Source organism: Barbus barbus (genome assembly GCF_936440315.1).
Source record: "Barbus barbus genome assembly, chromosome: 49".
In the NCBI taxonomy this organism is placed as follows: domain Eukaryota; kingdom Metazoa; phylum Chordata; class Actinopteri; order Cypriniformes; family Cyprinidae; genus Barbus; species Barbus barbus.
Window position 1 is genome coordinate 17,048,190 of NC_136727.1, and position 17,119 is coordinate 17,065,308.

Consider the following 17,119-nt stretch of genomic DNA (forward strand, 5'->3'; position numbering starts at 1 on the left):
AAAGTGAACGTCAGGAAAGCAGCCGGACCTGATAACCGGCCGTGTTCTGAGGTCCTGCGCCGATCAGATCGCTGGTTTGTTCACTTCCATCTTTAATGAGTCCCTTGCTACCTCCGTGGTTCCCACCTCATTCAAAAAATCCATCATTGCCCTGTGCCTAAGAACAATAAACCCTCTTGCCTGAATGACTAGTGCCCAGTTGCCCTCACATCTACAGTCATGAAGGTTTTTGCGAGACTTGTAAAGAGCCACATTTGCTCCTCCATACCTGATACTTTGGACCCTCTTCAGTTTGCCTATCGCCCAAATATATCCACTGACGATGCCATCTCTCACGTCCTCCACTCTTCCCTCACACACATGGGCAGCAACAATGGGAATTATGTAAGGCTGCTATTCATTGACTATAGCTCAGCTTTCAATACTATAGTCCCCATCAAGCTGGCTTATAAACTCACAGACCTTGGCCATCTCTGAGAACCTGACTTGGACTACACACATCCAAACACCAAAGACTGTACCATCTGCGACATCTGAGGAAATTCAGGGTCTCACCAGCAATCCTGAAAACTTTCTATACAGGGACCATAGAAAGTGTATTGACTCAGTGCATCTCAGTGTGGTATGGAAACAGCTCCAATCAGGACTGCAAAGCACTACGGAGAGTTGTGCGCTTAGCTGAGCGCATCTCAGGGTCTGCTCTCCCCTCTCTGCAGGACATCTACCTCAAACGCTGCAAAAATAGAGCTGTCAAAATCATCAAGGACTCAAATCACCCTGGTAACCGTCTATTCACTTTGCTTCCATCTGGTAAGCGCTTCCGTAGCCTGATGGCAAAAACTGAGAGACTTAGGAGGAGCTTTTTCCCCCAGGCCATCAGGCTCCTAAACTCTAACTCTGTGTCATAACATCACTTGACTCCATGTAAATATCACCATATCAATAAGCTATTCAAATTTCTCTCATACCTCATATTGCTGCTATTCAAATACCCTGTACAACGTTTTTGCACATTATTTTGCACATTCCTCTTTATTACTATTTAAGTCAACAACATACTGACCTGCACATTTATATTTATATTTTTTATCTTTTATTTTATTTTTTCTACTTTTCTTTTTCTTAATATTTGTACTCTATATAATTGCACTGTCCTTGGAGCGGACCTGACTTACATTTCACTGCTGGTTATACTCTGTATAATTGTGTATGTGACAAATCAAAATCTTGAGTCTTGAATCTCTTGCGGACTTGGGAATGGGGGGCATGGGTGATGCTATCAACTGTTCCTGTTAATCTTCATAGTAAAACTTGTACATATAGACTGATGACAGTCTACCCAGAAGACCTGGGCCTGTATTCATGAAAAAATTTGTGCCAAGAGTTGCTTCTTGTAACAAAATTCTTAGAAATGTGGGTGTTTCCTCTTAAAATTAAAGAAAAGATCCTAGTAAAGAAAAAAGTAATTCAGAAAGCATCTTAACCCTTAAAAGAGGTCTTGAGGTCCAAAATTGTTAGGAGTACGGACGAGGACTTTTAAGGGGCTTAAGAGTTTCTTTAGAAGTGGAGAAAATGGACGAAACATGAAGAGGGAGAAGAAATGTGTTGCACACAATGCATGACAGTGAGTTAATAAGACGTTACACATTAGCTCGTGCAGGGATCATGTTTGTGACTGATCTTATTAAAGACATGCTAACATCTCAGACACCGCGCTGAAATGCCATAGCGCCAGAAATGGACGTAATCACTACATTAACATATTTGGCAACTGGAAAAATGCAACTATGCAGCAGTGATGATTTGGGTCTGTTGCAGCACTTATTAGGCTATGCCTCTGTTAATTTAATTTAAGTATGACAGCATGGTAAATAGAAAATAAAGAATATATATACATATATAATGTGTGTGTGTGTGTGAGAGAGAGAGAGAGAGAGAGAGAGAGTGAAAGCGAGTACGGTACGGTAAAACAGGAAAAATTACGCCTCTAATTTCAAAGTGAAGGCTTATAATATCCCCTACTCTTAAAAACACTCTTTTATTTCCTTCTTGACAACCAACCAATCACAGTCTTCAAAAGAATGTGTCATAGCTAGCAACGGGGTCAGCCCCGCCTCCTCACTAAGATAAAAGTATTTTCCTCGCTCAGAGTTGCTCTCAGATTGGTCCTGAATCACTTTTAAGCTAAGACTCCTAGTTAGAATTTTTTAAGCTAAATTAGGAGCTCTCTAAAAGGATTCTTAGAATCTTTAGGAATACAGGCCCTGAACATTAAGTCGAGAGATTATCAGTCATTTACACCATCATATTATTCTCAAATGAATTTCCCACAGCAGCAGAGTATCCTGTAACTAAAACATCCAGAATAAATGTTTCTCACAGAAACATCAGTGATAAGCACCTCATACTGTTAAAGAACAGTGATATTTTTTTCCACCCTGTAAATTATACACTTAAAAGCGAAGTTGTTTGCAAATTTAGGGAGTAAAATGAAAAATCAACTTAAATGTTGGTCAGTTCCTCACAAAATGTATGGATGCATTCATTTTATGTTGCACAATGTTTTTGTATTTGTATTTTTTGAGCTCATAATTGTATGTGATCTACATGAAAACATAGAAAAGTAAGTGTTTTGGGGTAAAAATGTCTTTATTGCTAAATCTTTTAAAATATTGTAAATATGATAGGACCAAAGCCACGGCCTTGGGGGATGACCTATATTTAATACCAGTAAAGTTTACACAAATGTACAAAATCAAGTTAAAACTCAGTTCTCAGCAAAAATCAATACAATTGCAGTGGATCGATGGTAAAGCCATGCCTGAATGTCAACTGAATGTCAAGTGGAAAAACAATCCCATGTCTAAAAACAGTAATTGCTGTATAGTCTCGCTCCCTTGCTCAAGTGGGGAGGACACTGGCTGCAACATGCGGCAGGGGGAATGATAGAGGGGAACAGAATTCCCATCTCCATGCAGGAGCGAAAGAGGCAAATAAAGAAAGAGTGGGAAGCACGACTCCCAATATTATCCTTCATGGATAAATGATACTCACTTGTTGCAGATCCAGCCCTCCCTGAGCCACTGAGAAAAGCGGGTGAGACGCAAACTCTGATGTTTCGAAAACCTTAAAAAGGCAAATAGGGGACAGAGACACAAACCAAGGCTTCATTCACATGTCATTATTCTTACGAATATACATATTTTGCATGTACATTAGCGTCAATTTTGCTATCATTACCATTAGGCGTGATCTGAATACAGACAGACAAGTGTTAATGAACAAAAGAAAAGATGAAGCAATTAACATTAATTTCATTATTAGACATTAATCTTACTCATCATGACAGACAGGTAAATATATCAAACAGACGGTGCATCATAAGTGCACGCGTCAAAGTTTCTGCCAGTCCGATTAATTACACCACTGGCAAATGACTTCACAACACTTTTTAGTGGGGAGGAATATTCATGAGCGAGCCTGATTGATCTTAATGCTACTGTTATTCATGCATAGGAGTGTTGATAATGAATAGTTGTGTCAACATGAATAAACATAACGGCTACCCTACTCTCTTTTAGAGACGTGTTAGAGAATTATGTGAAGTGAGTAACAGCGCAAACGATAGATTAAAGAGTGAAACAATAGACCTTAGTCAGGATAGACGGCATAGTTCATTTGATGGGGACGAAAACAAGGCTGTGAAGGATGGAAGCACAGTTTGTGTAAAGGCCATTAAATCCGACAACTTAAGAATGGTTTGACGAATAAATTTAGTCGAAGCATTGAAAATATATCATCCGACAAAACTGGGACTCGGAACGCTTTTTACACACAAATTTGTTCAGCTTGTGTTTCTACTTCCATTCCTGAATCCCATTTTCATTTGTGCCAAATGAAACATGCCATTCACACTGAATAAGGTCTATTGAGGCTGTAAGAATTTCTCACAATGTGATATTAGCTGCATGACAGAACCTAATACATGGAACTAAACCTTAGATGTATTTATTCATGTTTGCAATACTTTTTTTTACATGACTTCAGTCCATGACATTAATGAGAACACAGCAAACAAGCTTAGAAATATTTCATAAACACAGACTGTCCCAACCAATCCCCTTCATTGATGGACAGACACGTTTTATTAAAGGAAATAGAGGCAGCATGCTGTCAGCTGTGTGGCGCTTTATGAAACTCTACAATATTAAGTCAACTGAATATTAAGTATTTTCAGTGCACACAGCATATTTACAGGTGGGGTTTGTGTTTTTGGTGATTTTAATTGGATCTGCTTGATCTCGGCACTAATTATGAGGGTTATATTTGAGACAATTAAACCTTGTTCACACATGCTTGTGTGTGTGTGTGTGTGTGTACAAACACTATTTCTAGACTGATCTGCAAAAAAACAAAACCTGATTTAAATACATTCATACTTTAAATTACTTGCATTCATACAATTAAACACTGCAAATCTTATAAGTTTAGCTCCATGGTGAGAAGCCATAATAGACATCCACATTGACAACTTGCTAATTTCAACTGTAAAAGAAACAACTCTCTTGGGATCATGATGACACCTACATCATGACTGTCACAATCGATGTAGCTGTACCAGACATTGACTATACTGTCTGAACAAATGGATTCCAATTTCATTCCTTGCAAACTGTCACTTTAGACAGCCAGTCCTGAAGACTGGATTTGAAAAACAAATCAGATTTGTGTGCAGTGTGAACAAGGAATAGTTCGCCCCCAAAAATGAAATTCTGTCACCATTTGGCTTGGAATATAATAGACTATTTGTGGACTACTTTTGTGATTGTTTTGTCATTTTATTGATTGACAACTCATTCACTTTCATAATTTTAAAAAGAGTGGCCAGGATATGTCAAATTTCCCCAGAAGGCAAAAGTAATACAGGTTTAAATCTATGGTGAGTACATTATTGAAAAAAAAAAAAATGTTTTTTTTTTTTTTTATTGAACTATTCCTTTAACACTTTTTAAATTTGGTTCTTAGTTACTTGCAGAGGTACACAGGTACACCCTATCTAAAAAAGTCAAATTCATAAGACAAAAAATAAATATCCATAAATAATATATTTTGACTCATTGAAATCAGTTGTTTTAAAATAAACAATCCTACAAATGTCTATGGATGTGACAAATTGACATTTCCTGCGAAACCTCATCCGAGACCTCAAATTGTTGGTTAGTATCATTAGAAGATCAGAAAGGGTGCAAGACAAGGAGACAGATTCAGATTTTTTTTGTTTCGTTTTACTTAATTGATTTTTGTTCATTTGTAATGCACCTTTAAGTGTTCTGGATTTTATAAGAAAAGTGGGACACTTAGTATGGTTGATGAAATAACCATATGTTTTGCCATTTTTGTGTGTATTTTTACCTGATTTCCAGCAAGGAGAACTGTGCCTGGAGCAGGAGTGGGGCGGTACGGAATCGTAGCACCCTTTGGAGGAGACTGCAAACATACAACAATTATTAATTTTAACTCAGAACTTTACAGATTCACCCTCAATATTAAACTTTGACTATCATTCTCGGCTCATTCGGCAATCGCACTGAAACGTCTAAAACAAATCGAGGTTTCTCTTACCTAAGGCAATTGCAGAGTCATTTGGTCATATTATCTTAATGACTGGAAATGCTGACACGGTGCACAAATGCAACATTTATCGATTGGCTCTTCATCGGATCACTTAAAAGCATACCATTATCCTCTCACAGGAAGTCATTTGGCCAAATTATTTCAGAATGCTATTAATGCTTGCTCATGATATCCTCAAATGGAAAACTTGCAATGCTGAAAATGTGCCCTGAGCATGTTTTCTTTGAGTAGAATAACAAGTCTGTAGTTCAAACCTACATTTTAACTTCAAAAAAGGAATAAAAATGCATTTACAAAATGACTCTGAAATCACTCTTGGCCTTTTAGTCCAAGACAAGGTCTCATCTGGGCCTGAAGGACATCTTTTATAAAATAAAACATAAGTACGCCGATAACTGACTGTACCTGCTCATATATAATTCGATTAAGAGGTCAGAATAAGGCCAACATGATGAAAACCCAGTGAAGCACATCCCCCACAATTGCTCAACCAAACAAAAAAAATCTTTTTAAATATTCATTGGGTGACTTAGCATAATTTGCATCCTGGAGCAGTCAGACAGCTGAGGATTCCTAAAATGGGCAGAGTAGCCGTCAACAATCTGTCCTTCATCCAGTCCATTAAAAATGAAACAGAACGAGCAGTACGCATTCAGCACAATCCCAATGAATAAAAAGTATAAACTCTTTTTCTCAACCATTTACGTGCAAATAAACCCATTTGAGAGCTAATGCATTTCACGCTGTGTGAGAGCTGAGAGACCACATTCACTAATCATTACTGTAATGATTTTTAACATGCAGTTAGTTAGATCAAGTATCTTTGGGAAAAGTATTTGACATGCAAAAAGCAATAAAAATATCTGTTTAGGCTCTAGAAATTTATCATATCCATTTATCAACGCCACTAAAGCTAAAACTGAAAACCAGTATGCGGTCTTTGAATCACAGAAGCTTTTGAAGTCTTACAGATTAGGAATATCACACAATAGTCATCCACAACAGTTTTTCAAGGCCAATGCATGCATAAAAATCTTGTGTTAATGAAGCCAAATGGATTTGCTCTGAGTCAAATTACCTCCAGTATTACAGTGCAGATGAGCTTGACACACTGGATGATGGCATCCTGACTGCCAGATATCGTCACACCTCTCTCTGTGGAGTTAGGCAGAAGATCTCCTGCCACCTGTACCTGAGCCCCTGTTTTCTGCCAAACCAAGGAAGAACAGATCATTAGTACACGGTTTTACCTAGGTCAGATCTGTCCAGTCCTGCTCCTGGAGAGCCAGCTTCATGCAGAGATTAGCTCCCACACACCTGTCTGACAGGTGAAACCTTCAATAGCATGTTTAGGTTGAGGTGTCTTTATTTAGGGTTGGAGTTCATTAAGAACTTGATCCTCCAAAAGCAGGATTGGACCCCCCTGATCTAGGGAATGGAAAATGAGGACTAACCCAAACCTTAAAGGGATAGTTCACCCAAAAGATGAAAATTCTGTCATTAATTACTCACCCTCATGTCGTTCCAAACTCATAAGACTTTTGTTCAACTTCAGAACACAAATTAAAATATTGTTGATGAAATCCGAGAGCTTTCCGACCCTACATAGACAAGGCCCAGAATGGTGGTAAGGACATCTTTAAAATAGTCCATGTGACATCATTGGTTGAACCTTAATTTTATAAAGCTATGAGAATACTTTTTGTGTGCAAAGAAAACAAAAATAATGACTTAATTGCACCACATGGATTCATCGTGAATGTGCGTCAAAGACTGACACGGAAGAAAAGATATTGTTGAATAAAGTCATTATTTTTGTTTTCTTTGTGCACAAAAAGTATTCTAGTAGCTTCATAAAATTGTGGTCGAACCACTGATGTCACATAGACTATTTTAGCAATGTCCATACTACCTTTCTGGGCCTTGAACATGGTAGTTGCATTGCTGTCTATGGAGGGTCAGAAGGCTCTTGGATTTCATCAAAATGTCTTAATTTGTGTTCCGCAGATGAACGAATGTCTTACAGGTTTGGAACAACATGAGGGTGAGTAATTAATGACAGCATTTCATTTTTGGGTGAACTATCCCTTTAACTTTACTGTAATTAGATATTTCTCTTTGAGAATGTTCCAAACAGTTTGCCAGATTTAGAAAACGTCTAGCAATTTTCCCCTTAAGTACTGCTAGGATAAAACCACCAAATACACATACATTTATAATCAAAACCATGGTGGAAAAACCCTTTAATCCAAGAGTTGCTTAAACAAACCCTGTGAAGCAAGAGGGTAGGACTAATACATTGAGATGCACTGTGTTTACTTGGTGCTGCTGACTTGAAAGCCCCCAACAACACCTAAACATACCCCGTTTTAGAACTTACTTTCTTGCTTTGATTAGCTTAACGCACTTGATATTCCCCCAACTCCAACAACCTTCCCCACACCCCCTGCAACTGCATTACGGAACACTCCAAATTTAGCATGACAGACCATTCACCATTACCTCATACCATCTTGACAGCCCAGAGACCATAAATGTAAAATAAATGGGCTTTTACTGGCATCCAAACCCATGAAATATGCAAGGGAGCAAGCAGTCCTAACATGGATGTCCTGGGGAGGAGAAAAGAAAGATAGGAATATGGAAAAGCACTCACCTCTCTGATCTCTTTGATTTTGGAGCCGCCCTTGCCTATGAGGGAACCGCACTGGCTGGCCGGGATGACCAGCCGCAGCGTGACTGGAGGCTTACTGGTGACTGTGCCGTTCGCCACAAGAGCAGCCAAGTCCTTGAGGGCCAAATATAGAATAGATGACGTGTTAACTGAAAGTTGTGCTGTGGCTTTTATGGCATCTTTAAAAAGAGTACGGATTTTGATTCAGAGTGGTTTGGAACCATGCTTAAAGATCTGGTCTGGTAAGTATACTGGGTATCCATCACTATTGCACCCTTGAGCAAGTGAATGAACCCCAGGTTACCCCCGGAGGGAATTGGCCCTATGATATCCTCATGCTACCAAGACTACTTCTAAAGGGAATGAATAACTCGGGCCTTTCCAAACAAGAAATGGGTGCTGTCAACTGTTCCCATATTTTGCTGTAAATGAGCAAAAGTAAAAAAAAAAAAAAAAGCACCAGTTATTTGTTACCTGATTCAGGTAAGAGATCAGAGGCTTGGTTGTAAACATGAAACAGCATTGCTCAACAAGATTTGTGGCATGCTGTGAATTAATCTGGTGATTCCCCTTTGAAGGTTGTCCTCATAATTCACAAGGATTGTTAACGTACGTTCTTTGTTCCAAGGTTTGAAAATGCCATTGTGCAGCAATGACCCTTCGTGGCTTTTGATTGCAATCTGATGAAATGTACCAAAGCCACTTTAATCAATTTCCCTATTCAGAGTTTGCAGATCGATGTGCCCCGCTATCAAAAGGTTATAGCTGACTGAACACTGTTGCACCTCCGTTGAAGACACCTATTGATTTTTATGACCAAATTAAACAATATTTACCCACCTGTTGTCCGCACTTGTCTCTATAGAGATGTGACATGCATTCGCAAAGTGCAAAAACAGAACCCCAATAAAAAAGCACATCTTGGCTTTTCAGAAATTTCTTATGGTTATAGAGCTATCCTTTTAAGTAGAGGACAACTAGCGTTCCACGCGCATATTCCTGTCACTACAAGAAATCAGATTCAGCATCCATTATTCACCCAGTGTAGTTTCCGAGGCTTTCTCTTTAATTAAACCAGGTAATAAATATCAGCCCGAATCGTGGCCCACCACTGCTGCAATCAATTAGGGGGAGCAGGAATCTTGCCGGGTTTGAAATGTAAATAGCGTGTGCTGTCTCTCTGCCCATCAACCCAGACCTCACCTACGTGAGTCGAATGAATACGCCTCAAGTGGCATCTCAGAAAGCAGAGCTAGTGGGTCTTTTTCTTCTCTGTTTAGTGTTTCCATCAGCGCTAGGGGTTTGGAGACGCTGTTGTTGTGTTCTTTCAACGTCTCGCCCTGAAACCTCCAGAGAACAAAGGGGAGGGTGGAAAAAAGAAAACTCTGCATCTTTTCTTGCCGATGCTGGGGAAAAGAATATCCAAATGTCTGACTGAAATTATATTCTCTATTTCTTTCTGTTCCCAGTGCCTCTTTGTGGCCCTCTGTAGTCTTTTCTCAGTGGAATTAGGAGTGATATTAATATGCCTCATTCTTTATAATGGTGACTAAAGGATGTCCACTCCCCTGATTCATTCTTGATTTAAGACATCACACAAAGCCTTTACCCCTCATCCCTCTCGTCTCATTTAACAACCCTCCTGGATAATAAAATATCAATTTAGATATTACTCTCAGCAGATTGACTCTGTCTTATTTGCATATTAGCTGTTGAGTAAGGGGGTCCTGGCTCAGAATTTATGACAATTTGTAAAGGCTCTTGATCTGATGAAACTAAGGAGCAGTTTAAAAGCTGCAATCTAAAGTATATGCAACAGCAACTCAGGGCTGACAACATGCGGGTGAAGTCAAAAACAATTTCTAAAGCAAAGCAAGATTCAAGTGCCTTCTGTTGTGCCTTCACGAATCAACAGCAACAATACAACATTCTGGTTTTTTTTTTTTTTTTTTTATGTGGATATGGACCTCAAGCATTAAAATTATCATGATAAATTATTATAATTTTTTTTTTTAAGTTGTAAATAATACATTAGATTAAATACTCCAATGTAAATATAGGTTTTACAGAAAATACTTTTCTGCTTAAATTTCTTGTTTAATTCAATGTGTAACGTGCTCTTTGTAATTACCATAAATTTAATTATCTTGTAATAATAAAAATTATATCATGGCAGATTTCTGGTGTGAATGCATTGAGTTTTATATTTATTATTTTAACATGATTATTTTATATTTAAACAGGGTTCTGTTACTGATAAAAATGAAAATAGGACATTGATTTAAATAGGATAATCTTAAACTATATTGATATGAATACAAAGAGTAAGAAATATACTATATATTTCATTTGTTGTTATTACATGAAGTGCATTAAACATTATATTACGTCAAGGTATCCCCAACTAAGTTTTGGAACTACAAGGGGGTTCATGGATTTAATGAAAAGCTGATAATTAATTAGATCATAAAAAATGTAAAATTAAAATAATTTAAAAACAACGAATTAAAATAAACCACTTACTAAAAAAATAATATATATATATTTAATTTGTGTACCTGCATGTCATGTGAACATTAACCAACATCAGAGAACTGTGAACATGCAAATGTGATATTTAATTATTAAAATATTTATTTAAAAAATCTCAGGTAAATATATTAGGTGAAAAAGGTTTGACTGACAAAAAAATTAAAAAGTTTGGGAATGCCTAAATTACACGGAAATAAGAAATAATGTGAATTTGTACAATATTAATATTCAGTTTTACATCGTCTGCCAAAATGTTTGCACATAAAACCATGTGGAATTATTAGTGAATAAGACCTAGTGTCTTAGTGTCTCATGGCATTACTTGTGAATTTTTAGCTTTAAAAACCCAAACTCTTTTCTAGTCTAGACTTTCACAGTCTTCTCCCTAAGCTCTGAAATTCTTCGTCTATTCTGTCATATATCATCCGAAACTCTGAAACATGGCTTTTAGAGGTCCCCCATGTTCTCAGCTGACTGAAAGAGCAGGCAAAAACATTCTGGATCAAAGCCAGCCCAGTCCTTAATCGAGCTCCTTGTGAACTTCAACCAGTAATGCTCATCATATGCTCGGCATAAACGAACCCCGCCACCACCTCAGGGGTTTCTATGGTGACTCTTCCGTTATGGGTACGGAAACAGGCTTGTGCGGAGGACAGGGAGATTCCTAACAGATGTTTAATGAATGGCACCCTTCCTGCTATGAAAGGATATCAAATACATAATGGATTTAGCAGGAGTGAGAAGATTCATTATTACTTGGTGGGTGTAGCGCTGACATGCTGCAGGCAGACATACACACCTCATTGACTGGCAGTTATATAACCCTACTGATGCCATTAATAAAAATATGGATGTGGGACGCATACGTATGTATGTTTCTATAAATGACTGGGTATTTTCAAGTGCTTACTTTCAACTGTTTTAAAATTTCCTTCATTTCCTCCCAATTTACTAAGCTAAAGAGTGCTATTGCTCGGAAATACAGACCTCAGACTCGTGCCATTGGTTGAGTTAACGTTGCTGTCAGGCGAGAAAGTATTTGAAATACATGACACACATCAGCTTCAAAAGCCACTTTTTTTCAGAGAGCTGTATGTCTCTTTTCAGCAATCGTTCACTGGCATCAGCAAGGGAATGTAACGTGTAGGGGCTCAAATTATATTTCTGAGGTTATCCTACAACATATAGGCACCCCTCTGCTATGGGACCAACTGACGGTATATGAAAACTACCCACGACTCTTTCATCCAGCTGTTCTTACAAACCATGTCTCAAAATTGCTGAAATTCAAACATGCAGAGTTAAAGGCTGTTCATGCGTTCATCCTGAGAGCTTTATCTCTGCAAATCGTCTGGAAACCATTCAGTTTCTGCACAAGTCAGTTATCTGCAGACTGTTGACGATGCGATCAATTTAAAAAGGTTTTGAATAGCATTAAGTAATTATTTTTTCTCTTTTATTAAAACAAGCTCAATTAGACTAGGAACGTTTTAATGAAAATAAAAATGTGCTGAAAAATTTGTTGGTTCATATGAACCGATATGGAGAAATTTAGCATTGCATCACTCATCAATGGATCCTCCGCAGTGAATGGGTGCCGACAGAATGAGAGTCCAAACAGCTGATAAAAAAATTATCGACATGACTTTAGATGGGTTTTTTATACAAACAACATCTTGATGGATTTGTTTCATTTTAAACCATTACTTCTAGGCCAAAATAGTGATCTCACATCAAAATCCACCAAATATTTGTTTAGAACTCTTTCAGACTGTTTTCGCTCGTAAACAGTTCTTGATCTGTGCATATTTCTCTTTTTCACTGGAGAAAACAATATTATGGAGAGAGGACTTGTATTTTTTATTTATCTGGAAGCAATGGGTTGAACGTTTTGATGGATTTGTCAGTTCACAAGATGCTAATTGATGGACTGGAGTGGTGTGGATTACTTGTGCATTATTGTGATGTTTTTATTATGTGTTTGGACTCTCATTTTGACGGCACCCATTCACTGCAGAGCATCCATTGGTGAGCAAGTTCATTATTGCTACATTTCTCCAAATCTGATGAAGAAACAAACATCTACATCTTGGATGGCCAGAGAGTGAGTACATTTTCAGCAAATTTTCATTTTTGGGGAACTGTTTCTTTAAGAAGCGTTCGTGCTGACAGCTTTGTCACTGCAAATTGACTGGAATTCATTCAAATTTGACAAACATCAGTTATTTGCACAGACTGTTGACGATGTGACAAGTTTGAGTAGATTTAACAGCATTAAGTAATTATTCCAAGGTATAAGCATTTTTAAAAATCCATTTTCCATTATTGTCTTAACTAATAAGGTCAGTTTGACTGTTTTTTTATGGGACTGTTTCTCTAACATTGGCACAATAACATTCATGTTTTTATTATATTTTATGCTTATTGCTCAGCGTGTAAGAGTGGTTTCCTGTACTTACCTCCTCCAGTTTGATTGTGATCATTGTGAAGGCTCTAAACACACAGTCTGTGGCACCCGTGATGGTGATGATTCTCTCCGGGCATGAGCCTTCTGAGATATTGATACGTGCACTGCTCTGTAAGGATGGAAAAATAAAGCAACATTAAATGGATGGAAAGTTGATAAAGGGGAAAGAGGAGTAAATACACTAAATATTATGCATTTTCTCTAGTAGTAGTTCTGCTCAAATGCATAGGAACGTTGTTGCATTGCGTTTATTGTATTTTAACCTCAGAAATGAAATATGCAGGAGGTGTGTGTACATTTTAGGCACATAAATGAATAAAAATGTATTTTCTTTCTACATCAGGTAGGATGCCAGCAGTACTTGAACCACATATTTTGTATTTTGTTTTACTCTAAATTGGCAAAAACACCTTAATCTATAAGGAAGGCGCACAAAGCACCGCAAAAAAAAAGTTTTAGTTACAGTATTCTGCATTGTAAAAAAAAATATATACCACAAGACATTTCTATCCAGACAGGATTAGATTTCTCAGAGGATGCTCAAGAAAATAGTAGGCAATTTGTTCTGTATTTTTTTAAACAGGGTTGTGCACGAAAAACTCGATTCAGATGGGATTAAAATCACAAAGTACATCTGTAAAACACACATTTACCTGACCTCCTCAGGGAAACTAGTTCCGCCCGCATAGGCCTTATGTTAGGTATGCGTATCTGTGTGTTCTGTCCAAATGTGTGGATCTCTCCAGCAGAGATCTGGACTGAGCTGCATGATTCATTCTCCTGCAGGGCTCTGACTGTCAGCTTCATTTAAACTGATCTCTCTATCAATCAATCTAATCACAAATGCATGCAAATGCAAGTGAGAATTCTTCAAAATATCTCTTTTTACATTCCACACAAGAAAGTCATATGGATTTGGTGTGACAGGGTAGTACATGATGACAGATTTTTAGATATATATTATTTTTTTTTCCCCAAGAAGAACTCTTTCTTGAAGCTACTTTAGCACAGAACAGCATAAAAAACATCCAGTGGCAATTTATTCTGTTTATGACATCTATCAGGCCCAGGATTGACCCCTGTGGTGTCCCAACTAATGCAACAGAGAATGCCTCATGCGCAGGCTTGCGTTCACATTTGCCACCCCCCAAACCATTAATTAGGTTGAAAAAACACAAACTTTTCGATATTTTATGTTGTTAGGGAGCAAAAACCATTAGGTAGAGGTTCATGTGAGCTAGAGACCTAGAGACAAGGAAGAATTTCTACTGATCATTAGTGTCAGGAAAAAAAAAAAAAAAAATGTTTTTTTTATTCTCAGAGGGACACACTCACCCACTCCTGGGTTTTTCTTCTTGGTAACCCACTTCTTTATCCAGAAGCTATTGTTATTAGCAACTACCTTGAAAATACCAACGCATTCATATCAAACTAATGAATTAGAGTCCGCCGCATGTGCCGCATGCGCCCTTGAGATGAAAGGCTTCATTTAAATATTCATGTCTTCTGCAGTCTTTCAGCTTTAATGTGGCGGACATCAACTGTTGGACGTATGTGGGATGTAAGGGCGTTTCAGTGTCTTTTTTCCAGCATTGAACCACATTTATGTGTAAAAAACCATATGGTGTAGTGCCACACTAGCTTCAAAGGAATACCGTCTGTTCTGCGTGCATGATGCATGCTGGGGAGCTGAGAAAGACAATATTTATGAGTAGCATGTAGCTTACCTCCTCTCTTATCCTTTTCACAGTCTCTCCTTTCTGTAGGGGAGAAAAAAAAGATCATAAAACACAATGCCTTTGTCTCGCGTTTGTTTGCATGATATGTTGTTTTCCCAGGGTGACTGTCTTTCACAATGGCTTATAGCGGAGGATAAAGTGAGTTTGACTAGTTGAACAGATAGCTCAAATTAATATCAATTCTGCTTCGTTACACAGCAATATGGCATCTGCATGGATAGGCCTCAGGGGAGCAGGTTTTCCAATCGAAGGCCCTGCAATTGGACTGACTAGGGAATCAATAGTCCATGAATCACTTAGATAGCCTCAGATAGTGTCTCGCTTTCTCCAACACAGAAGCTAACGTGTGCGGCAGAGTCATGACTGCAGATCCTGAGACCTGCTTTTGCACGCTTGACAGGAGTTTCATTGTCTTTAGAGGGGCTAAAAGGATGATTGGATATGTCATAACAGTGGTGAAGCGAGGCTTGGGTGGTTTTAATTTATCAGGGAAATTGACAATTCAGATGAGACATTTTCAAGACCACCCATCTCATATATCTAGCCTTAATACGAATAAAATTGTATGCCACAAAGTTCTTTCAAAAAAATCAAACTATGATGCATGTAGCAGTGTGTGCAGATGCTTATTAAATAACCTACATATAACTTAACCAGTCCCTTGTAGAGTTGAATCCATGTATAAATGAACAAAAACAAGGCTGCAGAAGTACATTTCTATCATGACAACTCTCGGGAGGCTTTGGTAAGAAATATTGCTACTGCATAGATAACATATATGAATAACCGCCATATGTAGCATACATGAATCACCCCATAGCAGATCTATACAGGTGGAGCTGGGGAAGGTGGAGGGTTTCTGAAGCGTGCTGCAAATGCTGCAGCAAGCACTAGCCAAGTATTTGAATGTTGAGAAGCAAGCTCATTGGCTGCTGAAACTAAAAAAAAAAAAAAAACAATCAGCTGCATCATGTGATGATGTCATTATGTCCAATTGAGTTAGATCTATTGGACTGCACCATCTAGAGTTTCATGACAGAACTTTGGATTTTGTTAAAATATGTCATACTTGTGTGTTGATCATTCAGCCAATGAAACATTACAAATGCATATTTAATGACTAAATCATTTAATGATTGACAAAAATGTTTTGGGGTTTTGTTATTCATCAATGACAATGTTGGGTTATTATAGTTAACTAACTCAATGTTATTTGAAATAAAATCAACATTAACTGAAACAAAACGTGTAAAAAGTATTTCATTTCAGCTTGTTGCCAAAAAAACTTTTTTCATATGCTCTTAATTTAACTTGCTCTATTAAAACCACTAAAATTAAAACTGAAATAAAAAACCTATATAAAAATTAGATATACTATATATAAATATATAGAGATGTTAAAAAGCTAAACTAAAATTACCAGAACTGTATATTATAATTACTCAAATAAAAACTATAAATAAAACCTATAATTGCATCCCAATTATATTAATATCTAATTTCAAGCTTTTCGTAATTTTATTATTAATTATTTGTTGACAAATAAATTCAGAATTGTAGAAATTTTTGACTACCAAAAAAACTAAAACAAACTATGAATACAACCAAGAAAAACTTGTTTCCGTGCATGCCATTCATACAAAACAATTACGAATTTCAATTCATTGCAACATATTATGCAATAATGGTTCTTCAACATAGAAGCCAGCATGAACAAAGAAATCTGTTCTGTTCGTAGTTACCGATTGCATGTAATCTGGATTATGTAATCAGATTCCAAAAATTAAGTACTTTAAGTAATTTTAAAATACTCATAATCATACAGAAGTTACTTTATTGATTACATATTCACACAATAGCAATACATTATTTATAATTTACTGATTCTCCATAATTATTTTTCATCTTTTAAATATTCTGTGCATACCATCCATTAAAAAAAAATAAATAAATAAATAAATATTACGAATTTCAATTCATTGCAACAGTTTAAGCAAGAATGCTTATTGAACAAAGAAGCCAGCATGAACAAAGAAATTTGTTCTGCTTGTGTTTTTATGAATGAAGACCATT

The 17,119-nt window shown here is 37.2% G+C and overlaps 1 protein-coding gene across 2 annotated transcripts in view; it reads right to left on the minus strand.

Annotated features, from left to right (window-relative positions):
• Nucleotides 1-17,119, minus strand: part of LOC306867781 (poly(rC)-binding protein 4-like) — a 95,253-nt gene that overhangs the window by 14,157 nt on the left and 63,977 nt on the right. For both annotated transcript variants that reach the window (XM_079413652.1, XM_079413651.1), the window contains exons 4-9: nt 15,035-15,067; nt 13,300-13,416; nt 8,291-8,422; nt 6,713-6,841; nt 5,413-5,487; nt 3,055-3,126 (exon numbers count right to left, since the gene is read on the minus strand). In XM_079413652.1, coding sequence (XP_079269778.1) covers nt 3,055-3,126; nt 5,413-5,487; nt 6,713-6,841; nt 8,291-8,422; nt 13,300-13,416; nt 15,035-15,067 — 558 coding nt within the window. The remainder of the gene's footprint in view (nt 1-3,054; nt 3,127-5,412; nt 5,488-6,712; nt 6,842-8,290; nt 8,423-13,299; nt 13,417-15,034; nt 15,068-17,119) is intronic.